At 55.6% G+C, this 18549-nt stretch overlaps 1 protein-coding gene across 2 annotated transcripts in view; it reads left to right on the forward strand.

Annotated features, from left to right (window-relative positions):
• Positions 1–7313: 7313 nt before the first annotated feature.
• The window catches only part of SHISA6 (shisa family member 6), a 142036-nt gene continuing 130800 nt past the window's right edge, over positions 7314–18549 (forward strand). For both annotated transcript variants that reach the window (XM_030287172.4, XM_030287173.4), the window contains exon 1: positions 7314–8060. In XM_030287172.4, the coding sequence (XP_030143032.1) occupies positions 7375–8060 (686 nt within the window). In that variant the 5' untranslated portion in view covers positions 7314–7374. The remainder of the gene's footprint in view (positions 8061–18549) is intronic.

The raw sequence follows: 18549 nt of genomic DNA on the forward strand, positions 1-18549 counted from the left end.
TTTTATAACATTTCCCAACAGTCTCGCTCGGCTTGCTGAAAACCCCAGGAGTGAGCAGTGTCCCCCAGCACGGCCTCAGGAGCTCTGCTGCTCTCCCTGGAAAAGGATTTGTCAGCAGAGGTCAAAGCTTTTATTCCTGCAGGTGACAGAGTGGAAACAGAGTGGAAACAGGGGAATCAGGCCTGGGATGGAGGAGCCTTTTCGCTGCTCTGTCCTGGGGCTCTGGGTTTGCCATGACTGGCACTGCCTGGCACTGACACCTGAGGAGCAGAGCTGAGCTCAGCTGGGCCAGGGTTTGTGTGAGGGGCTCAGGAGCACTCCCAGTGCAGGGCAATGCTCCTCCAAGGAGCTCGGTGAAGGTGGTGTTTGTGCCTGAGAGCCTGGCTGTGGGTTAACGCTGCTCAGAGAGGGAGGGCAGGGCCAGCAGGGCACAGACTGAGCCCAGGATCAGAGTTCATGGAATCACAGAATCACAGAATTCACAGAATCCCAGAATTCACAGAATTCAGAGAATCACAGAATCCCAGAATTCACAGAATCACAGAATCACAGAATTCACAGAATCACAGAATCAAAGAATCACAGAATTCACAGATTTCACAGAATTCACAGAATCACAGAATTCACAGAATCACAGAATTCACAGAATCACAGAATCCCAGAATTCACAGGATTCAGAGAATTCACAGAATCCCTGGGTTGGAAGGGACCTCCAAGATCATCGAGTCCAACCCAGCCCCAGCACAACTCAACCCTGGCACCCAGTGCCACATCCAATATGTTTTTAAACACACCCAGGGATGGTGACTCCACCACCTCCCCGGGCAGCCATTCCAGAACTTTATCACCTTTCTTTGAAAAACTTTTTCCTAATATCCAACCTGAATTTCCCTTGGCACAGCTCGAGACTGTGTGCTCTGGCTCTGTCAGAGCCCAGAGCAGGGCAAAAAGTCCTGGGGACGCCTGGGTGAAGTTCTCCAGGGGGAAGATCTCAGCTCTCTGGGAAAAGGGATCCCAACACGGCTCCCAGGTGGTTCCTGTCCCTTTCAAAACCTCAATGTCCCTTCATGTCACAGGAGGAAAGGAATCCTGCAAACCCCTGGATGTGCCTCTCCTGCCTCTGGAGCACAAAATCCCCTGGCACTGGGAGGCCCAACAAAACCCTGGGAGTTTTCTACCAAATGCAGCTGAAGTTCTTAGGGGAAGAGAAGGAGGAGAGCAGGGCTCCACAGCTCCTCACGTTCCTACAGGCTCCAGGCAGGCTGAGCTTCAGAGACCTCCTCAGACAGGAGCTGCATCAGTGCCTGAGAGCCCTGGGGGTGTTGTTCGGGGTGGATTTGTCTGACAGCCGTTTAAACCTGTCTATATTTCCTGTGGCAACGAGTTCCCCACCAACGCAGTGTTCAATAAATGCTCCTTTTTGGAGCCTGCCATGCCCAGGTGGTTTTGTTTTCCTGCTGGCTTTGCATGACAGAGCAAACCTCAGGAGACCTCGGATATGTCTGTGCCAAGCACTTGCTTTTCTCCTGAGGGATCCCCTTGGTCCCGGGGGTGTGGTGGGGAGAAACCTGAGCTGCTGCTGGACAGTCAGGGGTGGGATCTCACGGCTCACTGGCAGCAGGACCCTTCCAGAACATCAGCTGGAGCCTCATCTCACCTCACCTCACCTCATCTCATCTCATCTCATCTCATCTCATCTCATCTCATCTCATCTCATCTCATCTCATCTCATCTCATCTCACCCCACCTTTACCACGTTCAGGGACCCCTCCCACTGCCCCAGGTGCTCCCAGCCCTGTCCAGCCTGGCCTTGGGCACTGCCAGGGATCCAGGGGCAGCCACAGCTGCTCTGGGAATTCCATCCTGGCCCAGCCAGGGAACAATTCCCAATTCCCAATCTCCCATCCAGCCCTGCCCTGTGGCAGTGGGAGCCATTCCCTGGGTCCTGTCCCTCCATCCCCTGTCCCTCTCCAGCTCTCCTGGAGCCCCTTCAGACACTGAAAGGCCACAATAAAATCACCCTGGAGCCTTCTTGTTCTGCTTCCCTCTTGCTACAGGCCTGAGGATTTCAGTCAGGTTTTGTGTCAGGTTTTGTGCCACTTCTGAGCCCTCAGCACGTGGAGAAGGAGGAGGAAGAGGATGATGATGAGGAGGAGGAGAGGCAGCTCCTCCTGCCCATCAGCAGGGACAGAGAGCAGGGCTGTCCCCTGCCATATCCATGGATGTACAGGCCGAGGGATTTTCCAGCCTTCAGGGATTGCTCTGGCTTTCTTTCTGCCTTTTCTGTAATTGTATCGATGTGCGAAAAAAATGTAAATAGGAATTTTAATAAAAGTATAGCAGTAAGCAGATCTAATCTCTAACCTTTTGAAATATGAAGAAGCTGCTTTATCTGCGAGGAAGCACAATCTCTCCCCAGCAGAGATGGGAATTTGTGGGAGTTAAATTAACTAAGGCAGTGCTCCCCTCTTGCTCGTTGAATGTAAACGAAGCATATTGAGGATTATTTTAAAGGGAGAATTAATAAAAAGAGAATGGGGAAGTTTCAGAGCCAGGCATGTTTGCTAATCGTTTCCCAGGCATGGGGAGAGCAGCCTGTGGTCCCAGCAGAAGCTTCCATGGAGAAACAGGAGAAATGCTGTGACAGCCTTGCAGTGGAAGCAGGAGCTGCTGAGTGAGGAGTGCTCACAATTCCATGTTCCATCTACACACAGCTCTGCAAAGTGGGGCTCCTGTGCCTCCAGCTCCGAATTTGGGGGTGCCTCTTGGTGTCCCCCACTTTACCCACTGCGGGCTGCTCGTGGGATGTGCCCGTGGATGGGCTTTAGTGTTGGGCTTTAATGTCCCTTCCACCCCAAACCATCCCGTGATTTTATGATCATTTCTCCCGCAGCTGCCCGGGTTTGTGAAGAAGTTTGAAGTCCCTGGCAGAACGTGCTCCTTGCCCAGCTGGGATGCTCCTTCCTCCTCCCCTGGGCCGCTGTGCTGGCTGCGGGCAGCAGCAATTGGACTCCCGAAGTGCTCCTTTGTCTGCTCCGAGGAGTGAATTGGCAGCAGCACAAAGACCTAAGGAAAATAATTCCCATTAAGGCAGGGGCACCCTGCCGGAGCAGTGCCTGCCTCAGCCCCAGAGCCGCTCCTCCTGCTGCCCCCTGCTCGGGGTTTGTGATTGTTCGTGCCCACGGCAAGGGCTGCCCTGGCCTGCCGTGCACACCGTGCTCCCATCCCACACTCTTTTCTCAATTGTGTGAGCCTGGCGTTCTGCTTTCTTTGGTCTCCCTCTCAGCCTTGAAAAATATCCTGATTTCACAGAGCTCTCGGCTCTATTCAAAGCACTTTTGAATCCGCCCATTTTCCAGTCATTCACCTGGCCCGTGAGTGACTGGGAAGAACTGGCTCATCCCTGGGGATTTTAGAAAAGGTATAAAATTCACCTGTAAAGAGAAACAGAGGCACTCAGGGAGCCTGGGAGCGGATGTGTCACTCCCCTGTAGTGCCTCAGGGACTCATCTGCTTTCTGGACAAATCTGGCACAGGGGCTGAGGGAGGGGCTGGCACCCGGCAGGAGCTCTCCTGGGAAACTCCTGTGTCTTTATCAGGCCATGGCATGAGCCCTGCACTTGGAATCCATCCACTCGCGGCCATCTGAAACAGAAGACAAAGAAACTTCTACAGCAAATGAGAAATTCCTCATTATTTATCCAGCTCTCCTCATGTAGAAGCCTTTAGGAAGAATCCCAGCTCCTCAAATTGTACAAAACCCCACAAACCATGGAATCCTCTCAGGCAGTGGAGAACAAACCAGGAGAACTGGTGAAATGTCCCTGTTTCACTCCCGTTTCTTGTCCTGTCCTTTGAGGCAGCTGCTGGGAAGCTGCAGGAGAAGCTGACCACATCTGGCCCAGCCTGTGACTGCTGGTTCCCCTGGCATTTCCCAGCTTTCTGCTCCGTCCGTGCTGTACCTGGAACCAGCAGCACCAAACCTGGGATCCACCCATCCCTGTTGGGCAGGAAGGAATCCAGCTCCACAGAAATAACCTCCCAAACTCCTATTAGGAGCTTTTTGTAGCTGCATTAATTTTAGAAAAAAAAAATTAGGTCCGAAGTGCTGGGCTCATTTTAATGAAGATTCACGGTCACAGCTGAATCCCCTGACGAGGAGGAATCAGCTTTTGAGCACATCGGGCTCATTAGAAACTCCTCTCAAAGTCATCGGAGGTGTGGCAGGACAGGGGGCTGAGGGCAGGGATGCTGGGGAGGAGTTGGATTTCGGGACTTTCTGAACCTGCACTTCCCCTCCGGCGCGGAGATGAAAGCAGCCGGCAGAGAAGATAAACAAGAAAACAGCTCTGGAACAGTCACGCTGCCAAAAACAACCTGGGGAGGATGGGACGGGAGATGAAAGAGAAAGTGCTGGAGGTTTTGGAGTGACTTCCAGGTGGGATGGAGCTGTCACAGAGTCACGGCACAGGTGACTGAGTGCGGCTCAGGCATTTTCTCCCGCAAGCATCTCAGCCTCTGTCCTCCCTCCCACTGCCAGCAACACGGCTCCAAATCCCAGGGAAGTCCCAGAAATCCAGCGTTGCTCCTTAGGGACTCTTTCCTTCTTTTCACATTTGCTTCAGCTTCTTCTCTCCCGTATTTTGGCTGCAGGCGAGGCAATGGGATTATACCGCGCATGCAGGGAAGCTCTGTCCTTCTTTAGCTGCTCGGTGGCGTTGATAAATTGAGCAGGAGGAGGCAGAGGCACCCGGGTGGGGTCTCACCGTCACCTCGGTGGGATAAAGCTGTGGTGGCACCAGAGGAGCACGTGGAGTCCGAGGCTCAGGAGGCTGGGCAGGCACGGAGGAAAAGCCAATCTCAGCCCCCGGATATCTTGTGGGGCAGAAAACCTGACCCTCAGTGCTTCAGCAGGCACTCTCTGTGCCCTTGTAATGCTTGGTGTGAGGACAGAGGGCTGACAGATGTTTCTGTCTCAAACCCATCAGATCTTTTCCCCAGGGACTGCCTGCAGCAGGAAGCCTTGCCCACCTGGGAGAGGACGTGGGGTTTTTCGAGGGGCAGCTCCTCTCCCCTGAGCTGCCCTCACTGCAGAGACCCCGGTTCCTGTGTAGGTGTGCAGGGACCAGCCAGCTGAGGGAAGGACCCGGATTGTTCCATCTGGGTGCCTCCCACACCTTGCACAGCCTTGGAGAAGCAGAGACAACCCAGACCTGAGGATGCTTTCTGTGGTGAATTTGATGAGGACATGTGGAAGGCCAGCAGCATTTGGAGATGGCCTCCCTACATCAGTCAAATCTGCTTTACAACCTTCGGTGCTGGGGCTTGGTCACCCCTAACAGGGTATTGGGGTTCAGGGGGGTGCCTGCATTAAAGCAGCTCAGACTCGCCCTGGGTGGCCACGCTGGCCTTAGGCTGCCTCCCTCTGCCTCAGGTTTGAGCCTGGGCTCAGGCACTGCGGAGGTCTGGGCACACCCCATGGTGTGGATTCACCGGGGCACCCCATGGATTCACCTGGGCACCCCATGGATTCACCGGGGCACCCCATGGATTCACCGGGGCACCCCATGGATTCACCTGGGCACCCCGTGGATTCACCTGGGCACCTCCCTTAATTCCATTTCTCAGCAGCCATGGAAGGGTAACAGCTCTCCCCTCTGTGAGCAATGAAGGGATTTTCAATTTCCCCAGGAGCTCCCCAGCACCAGAGCAGCTTTAGGTGGCAGAGCTAAAACTCTTTGCCAAGCTCACAGTCCGTGGGATCTCCTAAGGGAGTTGTAAAATGAGCTGTGGGCACTCACACCTTGGTAGCTGGAGGAAATGATTCCCACAGGGTGTAAGATGGGATTTTTAGGGGTGCTTCTCCCTTTCCATCGCTGCCTTCCTCCTACGCTGCTCTCCTGTCAACTGCCTGTCCGCAGCTGCAGGGATCCCTTCAGCTCCCGTGTGCTCCTCCTTGCTGGGATTCCTCGCTGTCCTCTGTGTGTCCTTACGGCTGGCAGCACCTTGGCTTCTTCAGGAAATGTTTGCAGAGGCTTTAGTCGGGTTTGCAGTGGGACACGGAGGAAGCACCAGGACTTTGAGGAAATTCTGCCTCAGTGGCCGTGGCTCACAGCAGTGAAATCTGCTGTGCCTGAAGGGATCTTGCTCAGAACAAACCTGTGGTGGCTGTGCCCGGGTCACTGGGCAGCCCAGGGCAGTGCCAGCTCACCCCTGCAGCTCCCCAGAGCTCTCCTGGAGTGGGAACAGTTGGAGAAGTGGGGAGTGTGTCGGGCTGGGGTGGGGGTGCTGCTCTGTCTCCGCACCGAGCACATCAGGGAGCAGAACTGGGACTCAGCCACCACAGGTTTGTTCCCTGCCAGGACCACATCCCCGGGGACAGGTCCGGTGGCACTCACAGCATCCCTGCCAGGACAACATCCCCGGGGACAGGTCCAGCGGCACTCACAGCATCCCTGCCAGGACCACATGCCGGGGACAGGTCCAGTGTCACTCACAGCATCCCTGCCAGGACAACATCCCCGGGGACAGGTCCGGCGGCACTCACCGCATCCCTGCCAGGACCACATCCCCGGGGACAGGTCCGGCGGCACTCACAGCATCCCTGCCAGGACCACACCCCCGGGGACAGGTCCGGTGGCACTCACAGCATCCCTGCCAGGACCACATCCCGAGGGACGCGCGCAAGGTGCGCACCCCACACCCACCTACAGGCACCCCCCGCCCCGGGCCCCTTCCCCGCGCCCCTCGGGATCCCCCCGAGCTCCGGCGCCGCCCCGGGCGGGCGCTGCGGGCGCGGCGCGGGTGGCTCGGCCGGGCGGGCGGGCGGCGGTGCCGGGGTGCCGGCGGCTCGGCGCGGCTCGGCGCGGTCCCGGTGATGTCAGGAGCGGCCCGGCAGCGGTGGGCGGTCCTTCCCCGGCTCCCGGCTGGGCTCGGCGCCCGCCCCTGCTCCGCGCCCGGCTCGGCGCCGCTCCGCTCCGCCCCCGGCTGGGCTCGGAGCGCGGGCAGCCCCGCGGCCCCGCTGCAGTCCCGCTCCGGCATGGTAAGGCCGTGGGCACGGGCCGGGCGGGCGGGGGCGGGCCGGGCTGCCCGGGGCGCGGCGCGCTCTCACGCTCTCCCCGTCTCTCGCAGCGCCTCTCCGGAGCAGCGCCGGGACCCCGCCGCCTGCAGCCGCGCTCCGCCGGGCTCCGCCGCTCGCCGCGCTCCGGCATGAAGCGCCCGGCGCCGGGCGGCCGCCGCTGAGCCGCCGGCGGGACCCCCGCCCGCAGCCCCCCGCCCCCGCCCCGCTCCATGGGGCAGCGCCGCGGCCGCTGAGCGCCCACCCCGCCCCGCGCCCCCCGCGCCGCGCCCCCGCCTCGCCCCTCGCCCCTCGCCATGGGGCCGCGGCACCTGCTGCTGCCGCTGCTCCTGCTCTCCCTGCCGCTCCTGGCCCTGCTGCTGCTGCCGCCGCCCGCGCAGGCGGCCGGGCCCCCCCGCGCCAAGGGCAACCGGACCCAGGGCGCGGCGGCGCCGCGGCGGACCCCCAGACCGGGCAAGGAGCTCCTGAACCAGACGCTGGCGGGCCCGGGGGCCGCCGCCCCCACGGCGCTGCCCGGGCGCGGCAAGGGCGCGGGGGGCGGCAAGGCGGCCCCCGGGGGCGGCGGCGGCGGCGGGGGCTCGGCCCCGGCCCACGAGACGTGCTGGGGGTACTACGACGTGAGCGGGCAGTGGGACAAGGAGTTCGAGTGCAACAACAGCCTGACGGGCTTCCGCTACTGCTGCGGCACCTGCTTCTACCGCTTCTGCTGCAACAAGCGCGCCGAGAAGCTCAACCAGAGCCTGTGCCGCAACTACAAGAGCCCCGAGTGGGCCCACCCCACCACGGCCAGCGGCGCCCTGCCCGCCGACGGCGGCGACGGAGGAGACGGGGACGCCAACAAGTACGACCCGGACAAGGACAGCACCAACGCCACCGTCTACATCTCGTGCGGGGCCATCGCCTTCGTGCTCATCGCCGGCGTCTTTGCCAAGGTGGCCTACGACAAGGCGCGGCGCCCGCCCCGGGAGATGAACATTCACAGGTGCGCTCCTTCCCCTGCTGCCCCTCGGCGAGCCTTCCCCTTGGCAGAGTCCGCTCCAGGGTGTCCCAGCGCGCTGCCCAGCCAAGGGCCCTCCTTTCGAGCCAAGGGCTCCCCAGCGGTGCAGCCTGTCCCAGAGTTTCCCGTTGCATGGCTCCTCCAGCGATGCCACCTTTGGACTTGCTGTCCAAGGGCTCCGTTTTCACACCTCTGCCCAGGGGTTCTCCTGCCGTGCTCTCTGCCCAAGGAGTCTCCCTGTGGAACACCCACTCGGGTCTCTGTGCTTTGCTCTGGCTCTCCATGAGTTTCCCCTGCCAGCCCTTACAAGGGTTTCCCCGGTGCCGTGACTCTCTGACGGCTGTGCCACCTGGTCAAACAATTTCCCATTGTTCTGCTGCTTCGAGGGGTCCTCCCTTGAGTTGTTTATCCGAGGGTTTCCCCCTTTGCAAGGGCTGTCCAAGCGTTCCTCTTTGCACCATCCACCACAGGGCTTTCCCTTTCCATCCTCTGCCCAGGAATTCCTCCTTCCCACGGTCCGAGCAGGGCCACCCGCACCCCTCTGGCCATCCCAGTGCCCACCCCTGCCTATCCTGGTGCCCCGTGCCTCTTCTCCCGCGGCCGCGTTTGTGGTCTCCGTGTTCGCCTTCAGCACCGGCTCCGCGGACAGCTCCGGGACAGCTCCCGGATAATTCCCGGACTGTTCCCGGACAGCTCCGGGATAATTCCCGGACTGTTCCCGGACAGCTCCGGGATAATTCCCGGACAGCTGCGGGATAATTCCCGGACTGTTCCCGGCCAGCTCCACGCTGCCCCGCTCTGCCCAGACTCCATCCCGGAGCTCCGTGCGCAGCCGCCCCCGGCACCCCCCGGCATTCCCCTCCTGCCCCCGGCACCCCCCGGCATTCCCCTCCTGCCCCCGGCACCCTCCTCTACACCCCAGAACGCCGCTCTTGCCCCTCGGCATCCGGCACCCCCCTCCTGCCCCCCAGAGTCTCCCTCTGCACCCCGGCACCCCCTTTTACCCCTCGGAGCCTCCTCCTGTTCTCCGGCACCCCGACACCCCCTTCTGCCCCCCAGAATCTCCTTCAGCATCCCGGCTTGGCTCCCCAGCACCCCTCCTCCTTTCCCCGGGACCCCCCCACATCCTTCCTGCCCCCTGGCATTCCCCTCCTGCCCCCTGGGATCTTGGTACATCCCTTCTCCCCCTGGCATTCCCCTCCTGCACCCGGGATCCTCAGCAGCCCCCAGACCCCCCAATTTGCCCTCCGAGCCTCCCCACAGCTCCCAGGGACAGCAGAGCCGCTCGGACCCCGCGGGTCCTGCCCTGCCCTGCCCTGCCCTGCCCTGCCCTGCCTGGCCAAGGAGAAGTTTGGGGTGCATCGGAGCCCCCTGGCCAGTGCCTTCCCCGCGTGGCCACGGGGGCTGCGTGGGGACAGAGCTCTGCCCATCCCCGTTTCCCCTCGCTCCCTCTCCACTCCGTGGAAGCTCTCCAGTCCCTGCCGGCTGGAGAGGAGGCTCGGCTCGCTGTAAGGACAGGAGCGCTCGGCGTGGCACAGAAAATCCTGCTTCAAAGCAAAAGCTCGGGCAGCTGTAGCAGTCCTCCTCTCGGGCAGATGCGTGTTCTCTCTCAGTTCATATTTATTTTATGATGAAAAAGTCCCTCCAAATGATGAGTGCTGCTTGCGTGCCGTGAATCCGAGAGCTCCCTGTGTCTGAACATAAAAATTGGTGAGAGGTTTCTTTAGAAGAGCAGTGGTGAGCATCAGGGGGAAAGACCTTAACTCTAGCAGATAATGCCTCCTAAAAATTATTTTAATGAAGATTTTTAATCAGAAATCTTAAAATCATTGACCATATTTTAAAGGCTGAACTTCAACCACAATCAACAGAAAGTGGGGGGAGAAATTTTAGTTTTTTACCCGGAAAAAGAGATGAGTGACGCAGTTTTTATTTATTTGGGAAGATGTGTTTTATTTGGACTCCTCCCTGTAGTGAGGACAAACAGTGAGGCCGGTTTACATTTGCTGAGGGTCTGGCCCACATATTCCATTCCAAATCCCACCTGCTCCATGTCCCTGCAAGAACTCCACAGTGTTAGAATCTACACACAGCTGGGGAGGGGCAAGGGTCCTGCAAGTGGCTTAGGCAGAAAATCGGCTCTTTTAAGTGCTTTGTTAATGATGGGATGGTTCCTCAGCTGCCCAGCTCTTCTGGCTTCAAGGCAACTTTGCCTGGGCCTTATCTTCACACTAAATTTGGAAATCTGGGTTGGATGTCCATATGTTACTTCTGCTCCAGCTCCAGCCTGCTGCAGGGTTGGATCCTTCACCTTGGAAATAAGAGACAGCGTTGCCAGACTTGTCTGGATTCTTCCTGATGTTTTCATTTCTTTGATGCTTGCTTTGCTTTATTTAGATAAGTTCTGGTGAAATGATTCACCTGCGTGTAGAAGTATGAATGGCAGATTGAGTGCTCGGGAAGCTTGACTTCCAGAGCATTTTAAGGAGTTGATTGACTTCTATAATATGGTAGCTGGTAAAAGATTATACCTTTCAGAGCTGTGTTACCTGAACTTGATCAACATCACACGAGGGTTTAAATATTTTGAAGTGCATCTCCTGCATTGGGCTGAACACTCTGGGTGCTCGAAGCAGAATGTAAATTCGAGGAGAAGAGTGGTTTGTTTTTGTGTCTGACAGCTGCTGGGGAGGAACAGGGGAGGAGGAAAGCAGGTTGGGGTCAGATATTTCTGTCTGTTCGAGGTCAGCTGGAGTGAAGTGTGACACCCAGAATAATTCTCTGTAGTGACGGCGGGTGCACCAAGGCTCAGTGTGCATCCTCTGGGAGGAGGAGAGCAGCAGCATGAGCACAGCTTGCTACAGGAGCTGGAAGGAACCTCTTGGGCTTGTATCCCACAGGCAGGGAGGGAGAATCAGTCAGAACTCCCCTGCACCTCCCCACCAGCAGGACCACACTGTAAATTGTATTTCCTTGTAAACGCTCGCCGAGCAGTGCCGTGTGTGGATGGCATCTCTCTGCTCGTTTCTCGTCCAGCTTTTAAGAAAATCCTTATGAACTCACTTAGAAAGAACATTTTGAGGGAGGCAGGGCTCACAGAATGTCTTTTGGTGGAAGGAGGCTTTACAAATTCACAGGAGAGCTGTCAGAGTGCTGTGGAAGGAAGGGCTGGCTGTGCATGTGCAGCTCCGAGCTGGAACCAGCTCCTGTTTCCAGGCACTGCCACGTCCCTTTAAAGCAAGGCACTGCTGTGATTCTGGGCTCACAATCACTCAGACAGGCGTTTCCAACAGCAGTTAAGTGGAAGTGCTTTGAAAACCAGGAGCTGAAATATTCCTATTGTACAGAAACCCTTGTAATGCTTTCAATTGAACTGATTTTTTTTTTTTTTTTGGGCAATTATAGGATCTTTCAGCCTGGCCCTATAGAACTGCCTCCTGCCTTGGGGGTTGCACAGCCAGAACTTTGCTGGGCTCCAGGTAGAAGCTGGGGCTGGTTTCTGAGATTTACACCCAGCAGTGCTGTGTGTGCTGATGCTCTCTCCTGCACTGGTGAGGACAAGTTGTTTTCATCTCATTGCCAGGCTTGTTTTCTTCTCTCAAGCACTTCTTAAGTGAAATCTAAGAAGCATTTGAGTTGTTTTCAGTCTGGGGATGAGTTAGGGAATCTTTGAGCAGGGAATATCAGCTGGTTCTTTCCAAAGCTGGGTGAGTTTTTCTGCAGCAAGCAGGGGTGACAGAATGTTCTCATTCCGTGGCCATGACCCTGCATCCCCCGCTAGAGAACACAAATAATTCACAGATGTAGCACTGCTCCACGACCCCTGCTTAGTTCAGCAGCAGCCACTGCACTCTGCTGAGCTGGGAATGCACAGATTGGAACCTGGATTGAAATATCCCAAGTGCATCCCACTGGTCAGCTGAAGGCAGAGGGACACAGAGGCAGAGCTGGCCCTGGGGCACTGCTGGGAGCCCAGCTGCTCTCCTGAAAGCAGCACAGGGATTTTTTCCCAGCAGCACAGGGATTTTTCCCAGCAGCACAGGGATTTTTCCCAGCAGACCAGCTCTGTGTGCTGCTAAAAAACCTTATCTGGCCTTGCATGGAGTGTGGCTGAGGGGTGGGAAAGGGAGAAGGGAAACAGGCTCTGTGCTGTGCTTCACTTCACCCTCCTCCCACAGCATCTGTGCTGCTGCAAAGAGGGAAGATATCTGTGCTGCTCTTCTCTCAAGCCTCTTTGCATCTCCTGCTCTGTGAGTGAGAGCTGACAGCTTTTATAGATGAACATCCTTTGCCCGTGTAGAGACCAGAGTTCAATGGATCCACTCTCTGGCTCTGAATTCCAGCAGGAACCAGAGCAGTGGCTCTGTCTGCTCCCAGATCCAAGGAGGAGCTGGTTTGTGGGAGCCCAGCCTGACTTACAAGGGGGTTTGTGTTCCTGCAGCCCGGGGCTGGCTGAGGGGCTGCTGCAGGAGCTGCTTTCAGGTGGGAAGGGTATGAGCAGTGCCTTTCTCCAGCCCTGCTGTTTGACACGGGGATCACAGGCAGCTCCTTCAGCTCTGCTCTCTGCTGCCGAGGGCTGCTGGAGCCAAAGGATCAAACTCCATCGTCCCCAGGGCGGGGAGGGAGTGCTGTGAACACTCCTGGCCACGGGGACTCCGCAGGAGGTTTTCTTTCTTGGATGCTGTTCCTGCTTTCAGCCTCTTTCCACTGATGTGTTTTTATGCTCTGCCGTTTTTCACTCCACTCAGACTCACTCGGGTGCCTTTCAGCTGCTCTTTGCCCTGCTTTGAGTTGTTTAATCCTGACACTTTCTGAGTCTCTCCTCTGAAGTGCCCTGTCCCTCTCACAGGCACAGAATACAGGTCAGACTGAACTAGAAAAAACCAAAAAAGGTGCAGCCATAAAATCCCAGAATCACAGAATGGATGCAGTTGGAAGGAGCCTTAAAGATCATCTCATTCCACCCCCTGCCACGGGCAGGGAACCTTCCACCTGTGATATCAGAGAAGTTACCCAGAGCTGCTTCTGTGTCAAACCATCCCTGCACCTGGCTGGCTTTGGGGTAACTCCTAAGCAGGGAGAACACCTGGGTCTTGTCCTTTGGCAGGGTGAATTGTCCAGAAGCAGACCCAAATCCAGGCCAGGTGTGTATCTGTGTGCCTGTACCTGCAGAAAACATTTTTCCTTTTGTTTCACTTCCATGTGCTGGGGAAACTCCAGTCTGGAGCTCTGGTCGTGGTTTGCAGTTTGATAATTGGGGTATTTTTTGCTGTGTTTTCCTCTCTGAGTCCATTTTATGAAGAGATTGACTCTGTGGGAGCACAGAGGCTGCCTGGCCACTGCCTTGCTCTGGATGCTTCTGGACTTCTCCTTTCCCTTTGAACTTCTCCCATTACGAGAGGCCAGGCTCAGAAACCACGCTGCCTCCACCAAATCATCTCAGTGCCTCTAATTCCCATTTATTTGGCATTTTCCTGCTTGCTAATTAACTTTTTCTGTTAGTCCAACTCTGTCATAAGGTGTCGAGGGAATCCAGTGTAGCTCTGAACTTGATTCCTTTTAGTTTTGTAATCCCTTATATCCTTAAGTAGCAGTTGATCTCTGTGCCTTTGGAGATCAGATGCCTTTTAAAATTTCTGTTTCACATAAGATCTGGACTTTCTGGGGAAGAGGAGATCAGGGCATGTGCTGCTTGCCTTTGCACTCACGTGGGCTGGCTGTGCTTCCTCAGATCTGTGTGCACTGATGGCTGGGAGGGCTCCAATATCTCCTTCCCCAGGTGGATAAACACAGAATTCTTCCACAATAAACACTGGGCTGTGCTTCAGCTCTCTCCACAACCTCCTTTGTTGCGAGGGCCCTTCAGAGAAAGTTCAGCTTTCTTCAGTGAGTTCAAAGCCCCGTTGCTGTGTTCAGAGCAGAGGATTTGGTGTAAAACCAGACCCCCCTGCCCGACCCTTGCCCAGGCACAGCCACGTCAGCACCGGGTCCTGTGGCTGTGTTTGTGCCTGGGGATCACAAACAGGAGCAGGACAAAGCTGGGCCAGCAGAGCATCGTTCCCACAGCTATCACACCCAGCAGGGCCTGCTGGCTTTGTTTTCTCTCCTTTCATGTGCTCTGTCCCTGTCCTGCACAGCTCCCTGCTCTCCCCAGCACCCCTGATGCCTTTCCTGGGCACATCCCTTTCCAGGGAGCCCCCCCATTGCTCTGGGAAGAGAAGCACGGCTTCTCAGGCAGGTCCTGCCCTTGCTGAGGACACTTTGTGCTCAGGGTGACATCTCTCTGCAGAGAAACATCCCTTGCAAAGGTTCATTTTAAGCTTTTAATTACCAAATCTTTACGTATCAGTTTTGTTCTCCTCGGGGCCGCTGTGTTCAGAGGAACTGGTGTCACCCACTTTGAGCTCAGCCACTGCTGGAAATTCTCTGCCCACATCACAGCAATAGCCAGGGATTATTCAGTTAGAACACTGGTGTGAGGTGTGTGAAGTGGCTGCCTTTAGAGCCAGAGCTTCCCAACTTGTTGTTGGCATTAAGATTTCTCTGGAGACATCTGATTTTTCCTGTGTGCCCTGGGCTGGCAGTCTCTGGAATGTGGGAATGTCCCTGGAGTGTCCAGCCCTGGGCACACAGGACCTGGAATGTGGGAATGTCCAGCCCTGGGCACACAGGACCTGGCAGCACCTTTCCAGGTGAGCTGGCTCCAGGCTGGACAAATCCATCTCCTGCAATAACTGCCTCTTTCTTTCCCAGTTAGAAACAGAGCATAGGGGACTCTTCAACCTGGCTTTTTTGGTAGGGAAATCCTGGCTGCGCTGAAGTGATTGGAATTTTGCCACCAGCTCCATCCCTGCTCTGCTTTTAGCAGCTCCAGCTCAGGCAGGCACTGCTCTCTTCACTGTGCTCTGCCAGACCCATTTGGTCATTCTCCTTCCATTCCTCCCCAAATTCACAGGGACTTGGAACAGGAAATTCTGTTTTTAAGGTGTGCAGGTGAATCAGTGAAGTTTTGAGTGTGCACCACTGGAAAAGGGCAGCTCTGCCCTGTGCCCCTCCCGTGCAGCAGCCACAGACCCTCAGTCTGGTCTCATTTCCCTCAGGCCACATCCCAGCCTGCTGGAGCTGTCCCCAAAGCTCCCCTGGCCTGCAGCAGGAGGGACACCCGTGCCCACTCTCAGAACGTTAATTGGTGCTGGGAACCAATTAACACTCTGAGCACAAGGGGAAAGTGGGGCAATACCTTCCCAAAAGGGCTGAGGGGAGGACAGCAGTCCTCGTGGGAAACTCGGGGAGCAGATTCAGGTTCTGGGCTGGGTTAGAGGGGCAGGATGAGCTGCAGTGAGCTGGTCCCTCCCAGCCCTGCAGCTTCACCTTCTCCCTGGCTACAAAGCTGCATTTTGGGATCAAAATATGTCATTTCTCCTTCCAGCACCGGGCGCCAGCTGATGGCCAGCCTTGCTGCCCCACTGCCTCCATCCACCCCCTCGATTCCTTTGGATTTACACCAAATCCTTTTGATTTTTCCATCTGAAAATTGACGTTCATCCCACTGGGTTCTTTTCAAAATCTGTGCAGAGTGCCACGAGAGCCATCCCAGGGAGCAGGACCTGGCCTGGGCTGTCCAGCCACAGGACACATCCGTGGGTTTCCCTCCCCCAGGCCAGTGCAGCCCCCTGGAGCAGCATCCCAGCTGGCACCGTGGGTTTGGGTTCGATGACGTGAGGGAAAGGTGTCACAAATCCTTGTCACAAATCCTTATCAGTGACACGCTCCAGCCAGGGAGCTTTGTGTTCCTCAGATAAGAGATGTGTCGTCACAGGAAGGTTTTGGAGTGTCTCATATCCTTGTGCAGGTGATTAGGGGGCTGGTGACATCAGTGGCACTAATTGTGCCCAAATGGCTGCACACACAGGATCCAGATATTCCAGTGAGTCTGTTCTGGAGCTCTGTGGTGGGCACTGAGCCAGCTGGACCCAAGGCACTGTCACCAACCAAATCTGCCTCTTTTAAGTGGGACTGACCTTCCACCCCCTCAGGGCTGTATGGAAATGCTCTGGATCCCACGCAGCCCGTGACTGAAATGGCTCAGAAGGAGCCAGCTCCATCCCGGCTGGGCTTGCTGGTTTGTCCTGCCCCATTCCCAAAACCCCAGCTCCTCCAGCTCCCCGTGTGGGCCCCACCCTCTAGTAAAAAATGCAGCAAACCCCAGCTCAGGGAAGAACTGATGGTGTCTACTCCAGATCAGGAGGCTGAAGGATTGATTTATTAAAACTATGTTATATTGCATTAATATACTGTTTAAAATGATGCTATACTATTCTACATACTTACTTCTTACTTACCTAACTAACTGTCACTATTGGACATGAAATGTGTGTACAGAAGTCTGGTAAATTTAAAAGAGAAAAGACTGAGTTTTATTTAAACATCTGGTATTTATAGAATTCCAAAGGTGACCGTGGCTTGGAGAATGGAATTACCACCTCTCCAACCACACTGGTTTAAAGATTAATCAATCGTTTCTCTCTACTTATAGAGAAATATGTAATCTATTCTATTTATCCATGAAATTTTGTGGGAACTCTGGCTCTCAAATATGTAAACATCATCAGAAGGCTAAAGAAGATTTATGAGTAGTTTAAACTTTCAAAAGAACTACAAAAGAAGACTTAACACATTTAAAAATTAGGGCAACATCTAACTAACTCAGACTTGTGACTCTGCCGAGAGCCCGAGCCGGATCCATTGGTCACTGACCCCAGACAACTTCACCAGATCCAACCCAGCCATCCCTGCAGGTGAACAATCTCCAACCACATTCCACATGGCATGTGGAATGATATCCTTATCCTTTCCACATGGGGAGAACAAAGGAGCAGAGACAAAGATTGTTTTCTCTTCCTCCCTCTGTGCAGTCCTGAGAGACAGAATCGTGTCTCTCTGTCCAGGGAACGTCAAAGCCACCCCACCCCACCCTGCCCTCCCGGGTCCCTCCCTCAGAACAGCTGGAATGAAGTGGTTTGGAGTTATCCAGCCTGTTTAGTGTTCTCCCCAGCTCTCTGAGTGATTGCACTCCCGACACTCAGAGAGCCTTGGACGAGTGTTCCAAACGAGCCCGAGCCACTGTGGGCCTGTAAATAACACGGTGCTAAGGCAATGTGTGTGATTGAAAAACAGCCCTGAGTGCTTCTGTGCTGCAGATGCCATTAAATGCTCATCTGATGCTGAATGCACCTTGGAGATTCCCACCAAGGGCTCGGCTCTGCCAGCCTGCTGTCCATGACAAATGGGATGGCTCCAGTGTGGGGTGGTGCCAGTCAGGCAGAGCTCCTCCTCCCCATCCTCCCCAGGCAGCAGGGCTTGGGGCAGTGGGGAGGTTCTGGCCTGGAGAAGCCACCAGGATTGCTGGGGTGAATGAATCCCCTCTTCCTGTGCTGTCACACAGGGCAGGAGCCCCAGGAGCAGCCACAGGTCCTTGTTCTGCCACTCTTGTTCTCCGTGACCTTGGGCAAGGAGACAAAGTGCCAAAAGTGTCCTGTAGCTTGGGGACCAGTTAGGGACACCTCAGGCATGGCTGGGCATGGTGGGGAGTACCCACAGCTCTGTGCCAGTCGTGGGGGAGGAATCCAGCAGCTTTGGGGCAACACCAAACACCGGTTCTTTGCCAAAAACCACTTCTTCACCCAATGCCAGTTCCTTACCAAAAACCACTTCTTCACCCAATGCCAGTTCCTTGCCAAAAACCACTCCCTCACCCAATGCAAATTCCTTACCAAACACCAGTTCTTCAACACCAGTTCCTCCCCAAACACCAGTTCCTTCCCAAACACCAGTTCCTCATTACCAGTTCTTCACCAAATTCCAGTTCTTCACTAGAAACCATTTCCTCAACACCAGTTCCTTACCAAACACCAGTTCTTCATTACCAGTTCTTCACCAAATACCAGTTCTTCACTAGAAACCAGTTCCTGAACACCAGTTCCTCCCCAGCACCGGTTCCTCCCTTCCCCAGGGGCAGACAGAAGGAGTCCTGGCCTGGCACAAGGCTCAGCACCCCTCTCCTGTGGTGCCACCTCCACCTCTCTCTGGCCTGACCCACACAGCCTGTGCTCTCCTGTCCTTGCAAACAACAATCCCTTCACCCCACCAGGATCAGTCTGTGTGCACACAGATATCCATCCCCTGGTTGGTTATAGCCTCCAGGTCTGCTCTTTCTACAACCAATAAATAATCAAAAAAACAGGGTAAAAATATCCTTATTCTGTACAGGCTGGTGCTGAACTAATGTGATCCTGCTCGGGAGCCTGTGAGATCCTCCAAGAGTTCCTTCTGTGGAGCACATTAGTATTGCAATCCATTATGCACAGGGACGGGAGTCTGGAGAGGAAATGATTTGGAAAATGGAACGGACCCAGGTCCCAAACTATTTCTCATATGAAAGCCCAGAAATGTGGCATTTAAGGGATGCCAGTGG

Source organism: Taeniopygia guttata, chromosome 18 (assembly GCF_048771995.1).
Source record: "Taeniopygia guttata chromosome 18, bTaeGut7.mat, whole genome shotgun sequence".
NCBI lineage: Eukaryota > Metazoa > Chordata > Aves > Passeriformes > Estrildidae > Taeniopygia > Taeniopygia guttata.